The 21,003-nt window shown below is 39.3% G+C and overlaps 1 protein-coding gene across 6 annotated transcripts in view; it reads right to left on the reverse strand.

Moving 5' to 3' along the window:
* Positions 1-21,003, reverse strand: part of GOLGB1 (golgin B1) — a 98,365-nt gene that overhangs the window by 20,602 nt on the left and 56,760 nt on the right. For all 6 annotated transcript variants that reach the window (XM_025375076.1, XM_025375080.1, XM_025375082.1 and 3 more), the window contains 3 exons: positions 19,943-20,016; positions 13,550-18,738; positions 10,475-12,389 (listed from right to left, as the gene is read on the reverse strand). In XM_025375076.1, the coding sequence (XP_025230861.1) occupies positions 10,475-12,389; positions 13,550-18,738; positions 19,943-20,016 (7,178 nt within the window). The remainder of the gene's footprint in view (positions 1-10,474; positions 12,390-13,549; positions 18,739-19,942; positions 20,017-21,003) is intronic.

Below are 21,003 nucleotides of genomic sequence, written 5' to 3' on the forward strand. Positions count from 1 at the left end.
TTCAAATTCAGGAAATACAGAGAATGCCACAAAGATGCTCCTCGAGAAGAGTAACTCCAAGACACATAATTGTCAGATTACCCAAAGTTGAAAGGAAGGAAAAAATCTTAAGGTCAGGCAGAGAGAAAGGTCGGGTTACCCACAAAGGGAAGCCCATCAGACTAACAGCAGATCTCTCGGCAGAAACTCTCCAAGCCAGAAGAGCGGGGGCCAATATTCAACACTCTTAAAGAAAAGAATTTTCAACCCAGAATTTCATATCCAGCCAAACTAAGTTTCGTAAATGAAAGAGAAATAAAATCTTTTACAGATAAGCAAATGCTTAGAGATTTTGTCACCACCAGGCCTGCCCTACAAGAGACTGTGAAGGAAGCACTAAACATGGAAAGGAACAACCAGTACCAGCCATTGCAAAAACATGCCAAAATGTAAAGACCATCAATGCTAGGAAAAAACTGTATCAACTAATGAGCAAAATAACCAGCTAATATCACAATGACAGGATCAAGTTCACACATAACAATATTAACCTTAAATGTAAATGGACTAAATGGTCCAATTAAAAGACACAGACTGGCAAATTGGATAAAGAGTCAAGACCCGTCAGTTTGCTGTATTCAGGAGACCCATCTCACATGCACACACACACACAGGCTCAAAATAAAGGGATGGAGGAAGATCTACCAAGCAAATGGAAAACAAAAAAAAGCAGGGGTTGCAATCCTAGTCTCTGATAAAACAGACTTTAAACCATCAAAAATCAAAAGAGACAAGGCCATTACATAATGGTAAAGGGATCAATTCAACAGGAAGAGCTAACTATCCTAAATATATATGCACCCAATACAGGAGCACCCAGGTTCATAAAGCAAGTCCTTAAAGACTTACAAAGAGACTTACACTCCCATACAATAATAATGGGAGACTTCAACACCCCACTGTCAACATTAGACAGATCAATGACACAGAAAGTTAATAAGAATATCCAGGAATTGAACTCAACTGCAGCAAGTGGACCTAATAGACATCTACAGAACTCTCCACCCCAAATCAACAGAATATACATTCTTCTCAGCACCACATCGCACTTATTCCAAAATTGACCACATAGTTGGAAGTAAAGCACTCCTCAGCAAATGTACAAGAACAGAAATTGTAACAAACTCTCTCTCAGACCACAGTGCAATCAAACTAGAACTCAGGACTAAGAAACTCAATCAAAACCGCTCAACTACATGGAAACTGAACAACCTGCTCCTGAATGACTAGTGGGTACATAACGAAATGAAAGCAGAAATAAAGATGCTCTTTGAAGCCAAAGAGAACAAAGATACAACATACCAGAATCTCTGGGACACATTTACAGCAGTGTGTAGAGGGAAATTTATAGCACTAAATGCCCACAAGAGAAAGCTGGAAAGATCTAAAACTGACACCCTAACATCACAATTAAAAGAACTAGAGAAGCAAGAGCAAACACATTCAAAAGTTAGCAGAAGGCAAGAAATAACTAAGATCAGAGCAGAACTGAATGAGATAGAGACACAAAAAACCCTCCAAAAAATCAATGAATCCAGGAGTTGGTTTTTTTAAAAGATCAACAAAATTGACAGACTGCCAGCAAGACTAATAAAGAAGAAAAGAGAGAAGAATCAAATAGACACAATAAAAAATGATAAAGGGGATATCACCACCAATCCCATAGAAATACAAACTACCATCAGAGAATACTATAAACACCTCTATGCAAATAAACTAGAAAACACAGAAGAAATGGATAATTTGCTGGATACTTACACTCCTCCAAGACTAAACCAGGAAGAAGTTGAATCCCTGAATAGACCAATAGCAGGCTCTGAAATTCAGGCAATAATTAATAGCCTACCAACCAAAAAAAGTCCAGGATCAGACGGATTCACAGTCGAATTATACCAGAGGTACAGGAGGAACTGGTACCATTCCTTCTAAAAGTATTCCAATCAATAGAAAAAGAGGGAATCCTGGCCGGGCGCGGTGGCTCAAGCCTGTAATCCCAGCACTTTGGGAGGCCGAGACGGGCGGATCGCGAGGTCAAGAGATCGAGACCATCCTGGCTAACATGGTGAAACCCCGTCTCTACTAAAAAATACAAAAAAAAACTAGCCGGGCGAGGTGGCGGGCGCCTGTAGTCCCAGCTACTCGGGAGGCTGAGGCAGGAGAATGGCGTGAACCCGGGAGGCGGAGCTTGCAGTGAGCTGAGATCCGGCCACTGCACTCCAGCCCAGGCGACAGAGCGAGACTCCGTCTCAAAAAAAAAAAAAAAAAAAAGAAAAAGAGGGAATCCTCCCTAACTCATTTTATGAGGCCAACATCATCCTGATACCAAAGCCTGGCAGAGACACAACAAAATAGAGAATTTCAGACCAATATCCCTGATGAACATCGAAGCAAAAATCCTCAATAAAATACTGGCAAACCGAATCCAGCAGCACATCAAAAAGCTTATCCATCATGATCAAGTGGGCTTCATCCCTGGGATGCAAGGCTGGTTCAACATATGCAAATCAATAAACGTAATCCGGCATATAAACAGAACCAAAGACAAAAACCACATGATTATCTCAATAGATGCAGAAAAGGCCTTTGATAAAATTCAACAGCCCTTCATGCTACAAACTCTCAATAAATTCGGTATTGATGGAACGTATCTCAAAATAATAAGAGCTATTTATGACAAACCCACAGCCAATATCATACTGAATGGGCAAAAACTGGAGGCATTCCCTTTGAAAACTGGCACAAGACAGGGATGCCTTCTCTCACCACTCCTATTCAACATAGTGCTGGAAGTTCTGGCTAGGGCAATCAGGCGAGAGAAAGAAATCAAGGGTATTCAGTTAGGAAAAGAAGAAGTCAAATTGTCCCTGTTTACAGATGACATGATTGTATATTTAGAAAACCTCATTGTCTCAGCCCAAAATCTCCTTAAGCTGATAAGCAAATTCAGCAAAGTCTCAGGATACAAAATCAATGTGCAAAAATCACAAGCATTCTTATACACCAGTAACAGACAAACAGAGAGCCAAATCATGAATGAACTCCCATTCACAATAGCTTCAAAGAGAATAAAATGCCTAGGAATCCAACTTACATGGGATGTAAAGGACCTCTTCAAGGAGAACTACAAACCACTGCTTAGTGAAATAAAAGAGGACACAAACAAATGGAAGAACATACCATGCTCGTGGATAGGAAGAATCAATATTGTGAAAATGGCCATACTGCCCAAGGTAATTTAGAGATTCAATGCCATCCCTATCAAGCTACCAATGAGTTTCTTCACAGAATTGGAAAAAACTGCTTTAAAGTTCATATGGAACCAAAAAAGAGCCCGCATCTCCAAGACAATCCTAAGTCAAAAGAACAAAGCTGGAGGCATCACGCTACCTGACTTCAAACTATACTACAAGGCTACAGTAACCAAAACAGCATGGTACTGGTACCAAAACAGAGATATAGACCAATGGAACAGAACAGAGTCCTCAGAAATAATACCACACATCTACAGCCATCTGATCTTTGACAAACCTGACAAAAACAAGAAATGGGGAAAGGATTCCCTATTTAATAAATGGTGCTGGGAAAATTGGCTAGCCATAAGTAGAAAGCTGAAACTGGATCCTTTCCTTACTCCTTATACGAAAATTAATTCAAGATGGATTAAAGACTTAAATGTTAGAACTAATACCATAAAATCCCTAGAAGAAAACCTAGGTAATACCATTCAGGACATAGGCATGGGCAAGGACTTCATGTCTAAAACACTAAAAGCAATGGCAACAAAAGCCAAAATTGACAAATGGGATCTCATTAAACTAAAGAGCTTCTGCACAGGAAAAGAAACTACCATCAGAGTGAACAGGGAACCTACAGAATAGGAGAAAATTTTTGCAATCTAGTCATCTGACAAAGGGCTAATATCCAGAACCTACAAAGAACTCAAACAAATTCACAAGAAAAAAACAAACAACCCCATCAAAAAGTGGGCAAAGGATATGAACAGACATTTTTCAAAAGAAGACATTCATACAGCCAACAGACACATGAAAAAATGCTCATCATCCCTGACCATCAGAGAAATGCAAATCAAAACCACAATGAGATACCATCTCACACCAGTTAGAATGGCAATCATTAAAAAGTCAGGAAACAACAGGTGCTGGAGAGGATGTGGAGAAATACGAACACTTTTACATTGTTGGTGGGATTGTAAACTAGTTCAACCATTGTGGAAGACAGTGTGGCTATTCCTCAAGGATCTAGAACTAGAAATACCATATGACCCAGCCATCCCATTACTGGGTATATACCCAAAGGATTATAAATCATGCTGCTATAAAGACACATGCACACGTATGTTTATTGCGGCACTATTCACAATAGCAAAGACTTGGAATCAACCCAAATGTCCATCAGTGACAGACTGGATTAAGAAAATGTGGCGCACACACACCATGGAATACTATGGAGCCATAAAAAAGGATGAGTTTGTGTCCTTTGTAGGGACATGGATGCAACTGGAAACCATCATTCTCAGCAAACTATTGCAAGAACACCGCATGCTGTCACTCATAGGTGGGAATTGAACAGTGAGATCACTTGGACATGGGAAGGGGAACATCACACACCGGGGCCTATTATGGGGAGGGGGGATTGGGGAGGGATGGCATGGGAGTTATACCTGATGTAAATGACGAGTTAATGGGTGCTGATGAGTTGATGGGTGCAGCACACCAACATGGCACATGTATACATAGGTAACAAACCTGCACGTTGTACACATGTACCCTAGAGCTTAAAGTATAATAAAAAAAAAAAAAGAAAAAGAAGTTAAGAAAATCTATCTATGAGACAAAGAAAAAAATTCCTTAGACATTAAAAATAGAATGGCAAAAATGAAAAAAAATTTGGAATCAAAATACAAAGGTAAGAAAATCTTCCAGAAATACAGCAAAAAAAGAGAGAAAAGGTAAGAAAATTAGAGAAGCATTCGAGAAGGTCCTACATCTAAATAACAAAAATTTCAGAAATAAGACAACAGAGAAAAAGGATAGAAGAAAATGGCAAAAAAATAATTCAATGAGATTTCCAAAAAGCTCCTAGTATGATTTCTTAGATTCAAAGGACTAGTTAGCATGATAAAGAAAAAAAGACCTATACCAAATTATACAATCAAAAAATTCCAGAATAGGGGAGAAAGGGAGGGAAGGTGGGGTGAGGGGAAGGGAAGTGAGAAACAGATGACATACAAAGGATCAGGAATCAGAATAGCTTTAGACTTGTGAACCACATATAACCTAAAAAGCAATAAACCAATGTCTTCACAATTTTGAAGGGAAATTATTTTCAGCCTAGAATTCTATATCCAACAAAACTATCCACCAGGTAAGAGAGATAAAAAGACATTTTCAATAAATTTACCTTCCATGTATCATTTCTTAGGGAGCTACTGAATGATTTATTCCAAGAAAAAGATGGCACAAAATCAAGAAAACGAACACATAGAATAGACGAAATAGGAGATCTAATATAGGAGAAAGGTGAAGGGAAATATTCTAGGATAGAAAGTGTATCCTAGGAGTACAGGGCCACTGGTTCATGTAGAAGGAAATCAGGTACTCCAGGAGAATTTTCTTCCCGAAGATGAAATTGATGGCAATAAACATCTTGAGAGGAGATGTGGACAAATGGCAGTAAATCTGAGGTTAAATTACATTAAGTGCAAAGAAAACTAAGTAACAACAATAACAAAAACTGTTATTAATCTGGGAAAAACAGACTCAGGAAAATAAAAGTAACATGTCTCTAATGCTCTAGTAGCATTTGTAGTCATAAAAATGCAACTCTGAATTGGTTTAACCAAAATTAAAATTAAATTATATCAAGAAAATGAGGAAGGTCAGGCGTGGTGGCTCACGCCTGTAATCCCAGCACTTTGGGAGGCCGAGGTGGGCGGATCACAAGGTCAGGAGATGGAGAACATCCTGGCTAACACAGTGAAACCCTGTCTCTACTAAAAACACAAAAACTTAGCTGGGTGTGGTGGTGGGCGCCTGTAGTCCCAGGTACTTGGGAGGCTGAGGCAGGAGAATGGCGTCAACCTGGGAGGCGGAGCTTGCAGTGAGCCGAGATCGTGCCACTGCACTCCAGCCTGGGCGACAGAGTCAGACTCCGTCTCAAAAAAAAAAAAAAAAGAAAATGAGGAAGGGGTTTGTATTAAAATGTGCACACACTGGCTGGGCGCAGTGGCTCACGCCTGTAATCCCAACACTTTGGGAGTCCAAGGCAGGCGGATCATGATGTCAAGAGATTGAGATCATCCTGGCCAACATGGTGAAACCCCGTCTCTACTAAAAATACAAAAATTAGGTGGGCATCGTGGTGCACGCCTGTAGTCCCAGCTCCTTGGGAGGCTGAGGCAGAAGAATCGCTTGAACCCGGGAGGCGGAGGTTGCAGTGAGCTGAGATCGCACCACTGCACTCCAGCCTGGGGACAGAGCAAGACTCCGTTTCAAATAAATAAATAAGTAAAAAGTGCATACACTAATAGGTTTTACTGTGAAAGCAGGGGGAGTAGAGCGCTAAACCCTGTTAGTGTAAAGAAAGTCAATAGCTGATGCAACAAATGAAGAGCCAAAAATGCAATATAAGCATGATATTTAGATACAGAGGAAATACTGAAATAAGCTAAAAGGTTGACAGCAAATTGCCTCAGAAGAAATGGGGTTGATGTAGTACTACTCTTAGCTTTTCCCACCAAACATTGTAGAATTTAGTGACTAAATATGTGCCATATAACAATTTTTAACCCAAACCCCAAAACGTATTTTTGTTTTGATTTAAGGCAAAAACATATTCCTTTATGCAATCCATTCAATCCATAGTATCTAGACTAGAGGTATCCTAGAATGGATCATCAGAAAGCTGTGTGCCTGGGACTGCATTTTAGCTCCTTGGAGTGGTAGTTTTAGTGAACTGGACATAATTCTTTTGCTATGCACTTACATTAAGGGACAGCTAAATAAAAACCCTAAAAAACACATTATTATATTTACTGTAGAGAAGTAATGGATGTTTCACAACTGCATAGTGTTCTCTTTATGGGAACACAGAAGAAATTTCTTACAGGCCTCAATACTTAAAGACTATTCTTTTTTTTTTTTTTTTTTTGAGACGGAGTCTGGCTCTGTTGCCCAGGCTGGAGTGCAGTGGCCGGATCTCAGCTCACTGCAAGCCCCGCCTCCCGGGTTCACGCCATTCTCCTGCCTCAGCCTCCCGAGTAGCTGGGAGTACAGGCGCCCGCCACCTCGCCCGGCTAATTTTTTTTTTTTTATATTTTAGTAGAGACGGGGTTTCACCGTGTTAGCCAGGATGGTCTCGATCTCCTGAACTCGTGATCCGCCCGTCTCGGCCTCCCAAAGTGCTGGGATTACAGGCTTGAGCCACCGCGCCCGGCCCTTAAAGACTATTCTTGTCTTGAGTAGGTGATTTTTCTTTCTCCTTTTCTCCTAGACAATGAATACTGCAGTCATGCATGTGGTTTTCATTCCCTCTTTCTGATGACTAATAGAAACCTCAGAGCAAACTATGGATCCAGCTTTCTAACACAGTATAGAACATAGTGACTTCCCCTTGGGACACTAACCTTACTCCTGGTTTAATCTTTTTCTAGCCTATCCTCTTTTTCTCTTCCATCTCAGTCCCTTTTATTTTATCTTGAAAAACTGTTTATATCTTTATATGCTACCCCAAATCATTTTCAAAATGAGGAGCGCATAGATAAATACAGGCACCCCTAGAGATATGCCATCTGCTTAGTCAATTCTATGCTAAAGATGTACAAACAAGTATAAGACATGACACTTACCAGGAGTTTGCAATCTAATTGGGGAAATAAAAAATAGTGTATAGAAATTAAACACATGCACACACACACACACACAATATGGCAATATGGGACAAATGGTAAGTAAAGTACTAGGGAAGTACAAAGGCAAAAGACAATCAGGCAATCACGAAATATAAGCAGAGGATTTGAGCTCTGGAATGACCTTTAAATAGTGGGAAATAGATACTCAAAAAAGGAAAGCAATTGGGAGAACATTTTGGCTGCAGATGATAATATGGGTAAGTAGGAGGTACCAGGTATGATTATTGTGTACTGAGTAGATCAGTTTGGCGTGAATGAAGGGTATGAGTAGGGAGCAGTAAAAGGGAACGCTGGAAAGGTATGGATAAATTATAGGGTCTTGACCGGGTGCGATGGCTCACGCCTGTAATTCCAGCACTTTGGGAGCTGAGGCAGGTGGATAACCTGAGGTCAGGAGTTCAAGACCAGCCTCGCCAATATGGTGAAAGCCCATCTCTACTAAAAATACAAAAATTAGCTAGGTGTGGTGGTGCATGTCTGTAGTCCCAGCTACTTGGGAGGCTGAGGCAGGAGAATTGCTTGAACCTGGGAGGCGGAGGTTACAGTGAGCCAAGATTGTACCACTGCACTCCAGTCTGGGTGACAGAGCAAGACTCCATCTCAAAAACAAACAAACAAACAAAACAAAAACAGGGTCTTAAATGCCAGACTAAAGGGGGTTTGAATACTAAGTCTATTCTAGAGATAGTACAACTTTTAAACATTTTTAAGTAGTGCAATAACAAAATAGGGTTTCAGAAAGACTTATTCGGCCATGGTCTGAAAATACTGGAGAGATGATAACCTGGAAGCAACATTATTACAACAGTTTAAGGATAAAGTGTTAGAGCTTATCTTAGGATGTTGAAGATGGAAAAGAAAAATATTTGAGGCACATTGTGAATAAAAGAGTGATACATCTTGAGGGTTAAATAAAATAAAATCACAGTTATGAGCCTTTGAGAACAGAGTAATATGACTGTGAATTACAGAAACATGAAAATAAAAAAGTTGGCTTGGCTGTAACTATCCAGCAAACAAAAATGTGCAAAGTTGAGTGCGTAGTGTTTATAACAGATAAGAATAATAAAGCAATTCACTGAATTAAACATAGTTAGCTAATTCAGAATCTATCCTAACAGCTCCACGAAAAAAGATTTTGACTTGGAAGATAATCAATACCAGCATATCATAAATTACAGCTTTGAGGCACATACCGTCCTGATGAATAGAACCTTTTGCATTTACGTTCTGAAAAGACAGACAAAAGGCCAAGCTCTCAGGGCAAAGTCAACTGAACTCAAATTATTTAAAAAATATAAACAGGTATGCATATGTTGGAAGTCAAAACCACAACTGAACAGAAGGGCTTTGTTCAGATTACAGAAGGGCAAAGACTGTCTATAAATATAGGATATTAAGTGAACTAGGAATGAATACAATTACCTACAATGAAAAGGAGAAACTGACTCTACAGTTAGGGGAAATAATCTTTTCACTAGAGCTAATCTTAAAAATTAGAATTTTCAGATTCTGGGTATGGGTCACATTTCAAAATGGAAAACCCAGCCTTTCAAAACTCCATTTATTTCCTATTTGGCCTATTTTCCTACAAATACAAAGCCTTGACAGAGTTAAGAGACTATCATGAAAGTGAAGACAGTAACATTGCAAAGTAGAATCCCCTAACAAGCCAAGAGTGGTGGCTCATGCTTGTACTCCCAGCTATTTGGGAGGCTGAGGCAGGAGGACTGCTTGAGCCCAGGAGTTCAGTAGAATCCCCTGACAACCTGGCTTGGCTCATACAGTTCCAGTTTTTGCCCCTGAATCTTGGGAGACCTGGATTAAACTCCTGGCTCCTACTAAAAGCTGTCAAATGTCAGCATTAGGAAGCCTCTTTAGCTTTTTCTCCCATTGGAAATGTTGGGTATTAAAAGGAAATGGGTAAATGGTTCAGCCTGCAAATAAAACTTTACAAAAAAGTCATTTAAACTTATTTAAAGAAACTCTTTTTACATTTAACTTTTTTTTATTTTTGACAAATTAGGGTTGAGTTACCCATGAGATGAACTGAGTCCTTCCTGCTCCAAATTCTACCAGATAATCTATTGCTAAATTGTAAGCAAGGCACTAAATGGTAACACTTCCACTGTAAGAAGGCGCTAAGTGATCCTTTTGCTTTCTTTCAGTTAAGCTATGACAAATTCTGGAAACATTTACATGTGTCTTTGTGTATATAAAATATATAAAACAGCTTTCCACCTCTCAGTCCTTTTATAACAAATGGAGAGTTTTTGTGCCAAGGAAATTTCTGATTTTTTTTCTAATGGTATTGGCAGGTTTCGCAATTTAAATCATGTTTCTGTGTTTCTCTAAGAACAAACAGAACCTGTGGGATATATAATACTTCCCCTGAGTGCCCAGATAATATGTATAAGAATGTGTTTATCCTTTTCTGTAAAAATAAATTAAAAGAAAGGTTCAAAAACTCTTAAACAGATCAGAAAGAAATAACTAGCTACTCACTAGTCTGTCTCTGTCATTTTGGAGTGAAGACATAGCCTTTTTTAAACTCTGTACTTCAGCCAGGCTGGTGGCAGGCTGAGCTGCAGACCTCTGCTTCCCTTCCTCTGACTTTCGAAATTTCTCCAGCTCATTCCACAGGTGATCTCTCTCATTCTGTAGACTGGCCATAGCCTTGGAAAAGGACTGCACTTGGTTATAAGAATCTTCTAGTTGTGAGGACAAGTGAAGCAGTTGCTCATCTTTGGATAGGAGCTGTTGGTTAAGTTTCTCAAGGTAAGATAAGCTGTTCTCCTCAGGCAAGTCCATTGAAAAGGTGGTTTCAGAAAGAAGAGCATGTCTTTCTCTGTTTAAGAGTCCCTGTTGTTCTTTCAACTGTGCCAATTCCTTCAGACTGGCATCATATTTCCTTTTCAGTTCATCAAGTTCCTCATTGGCATGATCTCTACTATTTTGCAAGGAACTCATAGACCTTCCAAAAGACTGAATTTGTGCTGTGAGATCTTTATTTTCTTTGGTGACCATGAGTAACTTCTGTTCCATCTCCACCAGATCTCTTGCTAGTTCTGCTACTCTCTCTTCTGCTGTTTCAGTTTCATTTCTCATTATCCCTGCATCATGATGAAGATGCTTTAATTCTTTCTTCAGTTTATCTTCAATTTCACCTACCTTCTTGGCAGCTTCCTTTTGAACACAAACCAATTCTTCTTCCAGTTCTGTAATTCTCTTTTGAGAGGAGGAAAGCAAAGCACTTAACCTCTGTAGCTCTTCTTCTTTTACTTTTAACTGGGCATGATAGAGTCCTAAAGTACCTTCTTCTTGCAAGGCTGTTACTTGTCTCGTTAGCTGGGATACAGACACTTTCAAACTCTCAATCTCTTTAGATAAATCTCGTTTCTCCTCTTGCAGGGCATTAGAGGACCTCTGCAGATCCTCATTTGCTTCCTCAGATTCCTTCAGCTTTTCTTCTAATTTAGCATATTTATTTTTCAGCTCCTTATTTTGCTGAAGTTGAGCTTCAAGAAGTTGCTTTTGTTGGCTGTCCTTTATTGATATCACTTGGTTCAGGTCTTCTCTATATTGGATCAGTTCTGCATCTAGCTTGGCATTCTCAGAATTGAGATCATCCATATGACTTCTCAAGCCTCGTATTTCTTCTTTAAGCTTATTATTCTCAGCAGCAGCCTCTTGGATGAGTTGGTCTTTTTCCAAGATTACAGAGAGATGTCGCTCTTCCAGCTGCTGATAGTCACCCACTATGCGGTCTCGATCATTTTGGAGAGAAGACATGGATTTAACAAAGGAATCCAACTGTGCCTTTTGCTGAATGTTTTCCTTTTTGATGGCATTCAGTGTTTCCATCAGCTGATTGGTTTTTTCAACAGCCTTCTTGTTCTCCTCTTCTAAAACAATATTCTCCTCTTCCTCCTGGGACAGCAGGTTTTCCAGCTCTTTAATTTCTTTATCATGTTGCTGACGCAGTTCAGCAATAGCTACTTGGATTGCCTCTTCCTTGCCAGAAAGCAGGCTTATCATCTTTTGCTCTTTCATATTTATTTCTTCATGCAGCCTACTGGTCAGTTCTCTGGAGGCCTGAAGATCAGTCTCCAGTTGTTCATAACTGAACTTAGAATTTTGAATATCAGCCTCTTGCTGCCTTATGATCCCTTCCAAATTTTCTTTTTGTTCCTTACATTTTTCTAAAGAGTTACTTAAATCAGTCAGCTGGTCTTTGAGAATGTTAAGTTCTGATTCCAACTTAGCTAATTCATTCTGAGAATTGTGGTACAGGTGGCGTGTCTCTTCTAGCTGGGACAAAAGTTCCTTGTTTTCCCCCTGTAGAGTATCACAGACCTTCTGTTGAAGCTGGACCTCTGTCTGGGCCTTGGACTCCCAAATCTGCTTGTCATGTTCAAGCCTGAAAGAGAGAGAAGGTCATTAGTTACAGATTTCAAGAAAAAAACTATGTTTCCCAAAGAACAAATACTGTAACATGTACTCAATAGATTTACAAATGAATTAACATTCATAACAGGTGTTAAATGTTTTACTGAAGACGTATTAATTCTCTGTACCTACATATTTATCTACTGAGTGCTATATATTAAAGGTATATCACACCTAAGGGTTCATATATTTAAGTCATAAACTCCAAAATATGTCATTTAGTGACATGGTTTTCGACATCCTGAAAAGTAACATTTTCTCCTACTTTATTCTGCTTTGCTCCAGACAAGCTAATGTCTGGCTTCTCTAAGGGATAATCTTGATATGAAAGGCAGTGAGGAAATCTATTTTAGAACAAAAGGGTCCTATTAGAAGCAAAGAATACAAAGGATGAGAGACATTGTTAGTTCTAGAGCTTAAAAAGTGATATAAAATTGAAATTTGAGAAAAAATAACTCTACAAGGCATATGCAGTATCAATTAATGTGGACTACAGGAAGGAGAAAAGATGAGACTATCTAGGACACCAAGGCAATTAATTTGAGAGTACTCTGGTAAAAATCCAGGCAAGAGTAGTTGAAATGGAAATGAAAAGAAATACAGAGGCCAGGTATAGTGGTTCATGCCAGTAATCCTAGCACTTAGGGAGGCCGAGGCGGGTGGATCACCTGAGGTCAGGAGTTCGAGACCAGCCTGGCCAACATGGTGAAACCCTGTCTCTACTAAAAATACAAAAAATTAGCTGGACGTGGTGGTAGGCTCCTGTAATCCCAGCTATTCAGAAGGCTGAGGCAGGAGAATTGCTTGAACCCAGGAAGTAGAGGTTGCAGTGAGCCAAAAGCACGCCATTGCACTCCAGCCTGGGTGATAAGAGCAAGACTCCATCTTAAACAAAACAGAAATAAAGAAATCTCTCAATAGAAAGATGGGAAGAGATGTGAACTTTTCATGTTCATGCAGTTGTAGCAGGATTGTTCTTTGCCAAAAAAAGAGTAGATGTGAGAGGGAATATATCTCCCATGGGAATTTATGCCAAAATTAGTCCCATTGTCTAAAAGGAAACAAATAGTTTAGAGACTTTCTTTGCTTCCAGTTACGTCTGGAGGAGGAAAAAATTCACTACTCATTTACCTGGAAATGTTAATCTTTAATTCCTCCATATGGATGGACATCTGTCTAAGCTGATCCTTTAGAACACTGCAATTCTCTTCTTTGAGTCTAATTTCTTCTTCTTTGGTTTGAATCGCATCACTAAACTTCCTCTCCCATTTCTTAGCTTCGTCTATTACCCTGTCGCGATCATCCTGGAGGGAAGACATGCTCTTAGTAAAGGCTGCAAGCTGGGCCACAGTACTGTCCAAGTTTTCCTGAACTTGCTGAATTTCCTTGTCTTTCTTGTTCAAAGTAACCTGAATCTCTCCAATTGTCTCTTCCAAGTGGACTTTTTCTCTGCGCAAAGCATCCAGCTTCTCTTGCATATTCTTCTTCTCTTTCAGGTGCTTCTCTTCTGCCTGTTCCAGTCTTCGCTCAAGATCTTCATCCTTTTGTTTCATTTGGCTTTTAACTGATTCTTTATTTGACTGGAGTTCCTTTTTCAACTTGAGATTGTCTGCTAGGACCCTTGCTGCTTCACTTTGTGTGTCATCTAGCAGGACTTTGAAGCTAGCTAATTCTGCTTGTGCCTTTTTGCGGTGTTCAACTGCTTGAGCCAGATTTTCTTTGGTTATTTCCAAATCTTTTTGAGACTCAGTTTGAACAAATTCTAGAGCTTTAACAGTTCTCTCCAGAGCACTAATTTTCTCTTGATACCTGATGCAGTCCTTCTGTAGCTGCTTTACTTCTTGTTGTTTTTCTTTTAACAGTTCCTGAAGTTCCTTTGCATGGCTTTTATTTCCAGGTTCTTTCTGAGCACCTTGTATTTTCTCCAAATATTCCTTTCGTATTTCTGATTCCACCTTAGTTTTTTCCTTGACTAACTGCTGCTTTTCTTCTTCCAATTCACTCACACACTTTTTAAGGTTCTTCATTTCAGATTCCAATAGCTCATTTTTTATTTGGGCATCTGTAACATCCTGACAATAATTCCCAATGCTTCCATTAAGTTCTGCTAATTGATTCATAAGCCTCTCTTCCAAATCATCTTTCTCTTCTTCTGCTGTCTCCTTTAGTTTGGTAACTCTGGAGAGTTCTTCTTGGATTTGCTGATTTAACAGGTTCATTTTGCTTACTTCTTCCTGAAGCAGTTTTAGTTCACCATCCTTTGTTGATATCTGACTCAGTAAGGCATTTCTCTCATTTTCTAGAGTCTGGCTAAATTCCTTGTTTTTCTGCTTCTCCTCCTCTAATCCAGCAATTCTTTCTTTGAGCTGATCAATCTGCTGTAGGTAGTTATTAATTTCATCATGTGAGCTGACATCCTCACTTACAGCAGGGTTGGCACTGTTCTCTGAAGGAACCGATTCTGAACATGCAGGCCTTGTGCTCATACTCAGAGAGTCTTGATCTTCAGTCTCACCTGGTATAGACTGTGTGGCCTCTTCCGTGACATTCATTTGGTTATCGTGTTTCTCAGTGGCCTCTAGGTTAGCTTGTTTAGATACATTACTTTCTAACTGATGCTTTAAATCTTGAACCTCTTCACTTAGAGAGTCTTTCTCCAACATTAAAGACTGAAACTTCTTAGAAAGGGTTTCATACTCCATTTTGACCCTTTCAAGTTCTTCTTTCATGCTGGCATTGGAAGAAAGAAGTGTTTCCATACACTCTTTAGCTGTACCTCCTGCAGGGTGCACCTCTGCCCTAAGCCGGTCATTCTCTTCTTCCAGCTCTAGGATTTTCTGCTGTTTAGATTTAGCAAACTTTCTCATCTTTTCTTTCATTTCCTCCATTTCTTTCTCAGCTTCCTGCAACTGCTTTTCTGTCTCCTTCTTGTTTGCCTCTGTGCTTCTTAACTTGCCATACAGTTCTTGTTTCTCTTGCCTCACAGCTTCCACCACGTGCTGAATCCTTTCTGCTTCATTACTAACATTCTCATAGGACTGCAGAAGAATTTCATACTCTTTTTGTAGTTCCTTGTGTTTCTCTTGCCACTCACTACTTTCTGCAATCTTAGAAGACTTCAAAGATTCAATTTCCTTCACTAACTTTTCCTTGTCTTCAGTAAGACCCTCTAGAGCTAGTTTTAGACTTTCACAGGAGCCACTGAGACTTTGATTTTCCAATAAAGACCTGTCCATTTCTGTAATGAGTTTGTCTCTTTCTTCTTGAAGAAGAGCTAACCTTCCTAAGACTTTATCTTTTTCTTTATTTTGAGCAGAAACATGGCTTTCCACATCTGCCAGAGACTTGGTGAGATGTTCAATGGTATCTCTGGCCAAAGACAATTCCTCTTGGAGACTTTTGTTTTCTTTTAGTGCTTCTTTTCGGGAAATAAGGGCAGCTTGCAGTTTCCTTTGTATTTGTTGCTTTGCTCTACTTTCTTCTTCAATCTCTTCTGGTTTTTGCTTCATTTCACAAAGTTCCACCTGTAGCTGCTTTATCCTCTCATCATGCTCTTTGGCTTGCATTTCTAGCTGTGTATGTAGAGCCTTAATTAAATCTTCTTGTTCTATTATCTCTGTCTGTATTTTAGTGAGAGCTGCTTCTTTCTCACGAAGTTGTCCAGAAAGGTAGCTAACGTCTTCTTCCTTTTTGCTTATGAGTTTTTGTAGTTCATCTAGCTCAGGTTGCAATTCTCTTAGATGTTCTAGACCAGCAATTTGTAGTTGGCTGCTTTCCAATTTCTGCTGCAGGCTTTCTGCACGAACTTCAGCTTCATGGGATGCTGTCTTTAGACTCTCAATTTCTAAACCCTGTTTATTTATCTGGTCTTGTAACTGAAATACCTCTTCTGATTTTTTAGTAAGTTCACTTGTTGTAGAACTAATTTTCAATTCTAACTCTTCTTTCTCAGTCTCTATTTCCTTCAGCTGGGCCTTAATCTGGGCAACAGAAGTTCCGCCCTGCAGAGCACTCGCATCTTCAGAATGAGAAGGCCAGTCTGGGCACAAGTTGGACTCTAAAACAGGTTGAGTGTGATGCTGTTCTGTGGCTTTGAATAAAGGTTCTTCTAAACCTGGAGTGGGAGAGCACCATTCCTGCTGGTCAGGGCTTGGGAGTTTTCCGTCTATGGATTCCCTTACTTGAATCTGGAGTTGCCTTAGCTGGTCTCCAATATTCTCATTTTCCTTGCTTTGCTCATCAAACTGTTCTTGCAAGCGATTGTAGTCATCTTTCTGTTGCTTTAGCTCCTCCCTAAGATGTCTTTCTTTTTCCTGTGCCTTTTTAAGAATTGCCTTGCGGGAAGTTAAGGCTTCCTGTAGCTTCTTTTGAAGTTGCTCCTTTTCTTTTTCAAGGGCCAGTATCTTTTCTTCTAGTTCTGGTTTCCAGTGTTGACCACTATCTGTACCAGGTGGACTTATCACCACTGTTTCCTTTACAAGTGCTACGGAGTCCCCATCACTTGCATCCGTGTTACTTGTGGTTAACTTCTGGATAATTACTTGGTTTTCACTGATTTCTGCTTGGAGCAAATCTATTTGGTTTGTTTTATCTTGCAAGGTCTGATTCATCTGTTTGACCAGAGCCTGTAATTGTTCTTCAGCTGCCATCTTTTCTTCCAAATCCTTCCTTATATGCTCTAGTTCCACTTCTTTCTCAGATATTGTCTGTTTTAAAGAAATTTCTATTTCTTGGCACTTAGAAGTCACACATTTTTCTGAGTATTCTTTGTTTTCTTTATCTTCTTCCACTTCTCCCCTCTCACTCTCACTGAGTGGGATCTCTTTCTTAGAGTGATCTTTCAAGTTGGCTAATTCCTCTTCCAGTCTACTGACTCTTTGAAGAAGCTCCTTTCTGTTAATAAGAGCTGCCTGGAGCTTTCTCTTTCTCTGCTCATTTTCTTTCTTCAGAAGGTCAAATTCATGCTGGAGTTCTTCCTTACTTATCAGTCCTGCTGGGCTCATCTCATCATAATTTTGTTTAAGGCCAGAAACAACTTCATTATCTTCTTCTACTTGCTCTTTTTTTGCTTCCTCAGCTCTGGATAATAAATTTAGCTGTTCTTTAAGAGTCTTAATTTCAACCCCAAGAGAAAACTTCTCTTCATTAAGCTGAACCATTTTCTCAGTCATACTAAAGCTGATTTCTGTCACTTGTTGATCCTTCTCCTCGATGGTTTGTTGGAGGGTTTCCACATCTCTCTTTTTCTCCAGTAAGAGCTGATCCATTTTTGCTATTTCAAGTTCCTTCTGTGAAAGAGCCTGGGACAGTTCTTCAACCTTACTTGAGATATGCCTCACACGTTCTGCCCCCTCAAGCACTTCACTTTCCTTATTTTGCAGCTGGCTTTGCAGGCTTCTTATCAGGGTACTCTGCTCAGAAAACTGAAGCTGCACATCATCCAGTTCATTCTGTAAAACTTCAATTTTCACATCTTTAGATTTGGCTTCTATGCTGAGACTATGGATCTGTTCAGTGAGCAGGTTGTGATGAGCAGTTTGGCTTTCATAGTCAAATCTTCTTTGCCTTTCTGCTTCTGCAAGGTTCATTTCCAGTTGCTTTACCTGAGCCCTCAATTCTGTTACTACACTAAGTTCCTTCACCTGAGCCAGAAGCTGGTCTCTTTCTTCAGACAAAGCAGTGAATGCACTGCTGTTGTTGTCAGCATTTTTCTTAAACTCCTCAATCAACTGGTTTAGGTTGCTAATTTCCTTAGCTTTCTCATCTAAATTTTTCTCATAGATTTCTTGTGCTTTATGAAAGTTTAGCTCAAGCTCCAAAATTTGACTTTTTAACCTTTCCAACTCATCCTGATGACACTGACCAATATCTGGTACAGCAGAAAGGGATTTATCACAATCCTGCTTTGTTGATTTCAATTCTACTCCAGCATCATTTAAAGATATTTCCTCAGATGTTCTATTTTGATGTTCAGTGCTCGCCTGTTCTTTCTCAACTGCTGGAAGACTGCTCTCTTCATTTGGCATTAAGGGAAAATTTTGCCCTGTATCTTCAAGAAATACTTCCATTTTAATTGGAGCTATTCCCTCACCCTCCATCTGTTTCATTTCTTTCTGGTCAAGGACCTCATGATCCCCTTCCTCAGCCCTTTTCCCCTGGAGCTGTAATTTAAGAAATGCAATTTCCTCTTGAGCTTCTTTCATTTCCAACAATAAAACTGATAATTCTTTATGTTTCTGAGAAAATGTGTTTTCTAGAACATCTTGTCCACTTTCCTCAGTAGAAGAGCTCCTCTTGTTGGCATTATCAACAATGCTGATCTATTTTTAGAAAAAGAAAAAAAAAAGCTTTAATCAAATGTTTTACAACATTAAAAAAAAATAGCCCAATTAAAAACTTGTATTTCATCTTCTACAACTTCAGACTTTTTGGTCAAAACCTTCTTTGTACCATAACACTGCTAAATCCTTTTCAAATCAGTTTGTCTTTCCCAACCGGACCTCCAAGGACACTCTGCCAATCCTGCACTGAAGTCAAGCCCTATTTGTAAGACCTAAGGAAACCTGGAATTCATTTTCTGGAGATTCCTTACATGAGAAGCTTTTTTTTTCTTCAGAATAAAACTCCTATTAAAAAAAAAAAAAAAAGTAAGCAGATCCTTTTGTTAGGAAGCCACATTATTCCTCAAGGGCATGTATGATTCTATCACTGACTTACTGATTAGAAGAACATAGCTAACTAAACACAACACAGCTAACAATAATCTTTTTTTTTTATTTTTTTTTTTTGAGACGGAGTCTCGCTGTGTCACCCAGGCTGGAGTGCAGTGGCGCGATCTCGGCTCACTGCAAGCTCCGCCTCCCGGGTTTACGCCATTCTCCTGCCTCAGCCTCCGAGTAGCTGGGACTACAGGCGCCCGCCACCACGCCCGGCTAGTTTTTTGTATTTTTTTAGTAGAGACGGGGTTTCACCATGTTAGCCAGGATGGTCTCGATCTCCTGACCTCGTGATCCACCCGCCTCGGCCTCCCAAAGTGCTGGGATTACAGGGTTGAGCCACCGCGCCCGGCCAGCTAACAATAATCTTAAATCAACAGAATGATACTAAGCAACCATACACTTATAGTAATTTTCAGATTATAAAAAGGATCATTCTCTAAAGATCCCTTTTTATTTAATCTTAGTAAAACTGTGCCAATCTTATCTCATCTCTTCACTGAGAAACTCTTCTGAGATGAACAAAGAAGTTGAGACAGATGATAACCCAGTATAAAAAAAATGGGTTATCAAATCCCAAATTAGTAGCTACTATATTTGTATTGCTTTAGGACAATGAATTCTAATATTCAGAAACAAGTAACAATAAATGAGATATAATAACCATTATGAATCTCTTTAATAGGTCTTACACTATAGGTAATGTACTTCTCTGACAACACTAGAAAATTATAGACGTGTTTTCATATGAAGCTACCTTCTCTTAATCTAGTTCATGTTCTGATTATATTAAGAACATATCACTTACCTCACTGACTTCTCTATCTGCTTCCCCAATTCTATTCTGAGCCTCCAGAAGAGTAATCTGAGAAGATAGTTTTTCTGAAAGTCACAAAATAAATATCTTTAGAAGATATATATGGAGTGTATGAACAAACAGGATTGCATGTGAAGCTATCTGAAATGCATGAAATAATTTTTTTACAAAATAAAATAGTTTGGGAGAGGAAAAAGCCTCATTAAAATAAAGAAGTGGCAAGAGGATATGATTACATGAGATATAAGATAGAACAGTACTAGGTGATGATAGTGATACTGAATGAAGTATACTAAATAGTGGAAGGTTTGAAAGGAGAAGGATGCCAGGGTGCAGGACATAGAGCAGCAGCTATTTCTGTGGCATAATCCAGAACTTCTAGGACAATATATATAATTTATCTATAATCCTACCATGTTTGTAATATATATTTGGCATTAATATAGCACTTACAGTGTTCTTCAATGTTCATAAAGATATCAAATTTTAGCACGAAAAGGGAGCTATCCTATCTCCTCAATGATCATATAAGGAAACAAAGAAATGACATGACCCGAAAGATTATGCAGCTAGTTCAGGGAGCTGGGATTAGAATCCAAGTCTTTGGAGTTTTAACCCAAGTTCTGTTACAATGTGTATATATTGAGCATCGATATCAATATCCTCAAGAAGCTTATATTCTTTCTGAGAAGATAAAACAGATATACCAAAGGAAAAATACATATATATATATTTTTTATACTGTATCCAAATGTCTTAATGTGACCTACAGGAACCCTTATGCTTTGACCCTACTAATTCTGCAACCTCCTCTTCTTGTATTGCACCCTTTTCGTTCACTCTGCTCCAAAAACACTGGCCTGTTTTCTCTTCTGCAAACTTACCAAGTTCATTCATACCTGAGGACATCTGTACTGCTTTTTTCTCTGCCTGGAATGCTCTTTGCTTAGCCTCTTTGCATGGCTGTCCCCTTTTCATCATTCAGGTTTAAAGTCCTCAGAAAGGCCTACTCTCACTACTCCAATCCTGCGTTCCTCTTCTCCAAGGCATAC

Source organism: Theropithecus gelada, chromosome 2 (assembly GCF_003255815.1).
Source record: "Theropithecus gelada isolate Dixy chromosome 2, Tgel_1.0, whole genome shotgun sequence".
In the NCBI taxonomy this organism is placed as follows: Eukaryota; Metazoa; Chordata; class Mammalia; order Primates; family Cercopithecidae; genus Theropithecus; species Theropithecus gelada.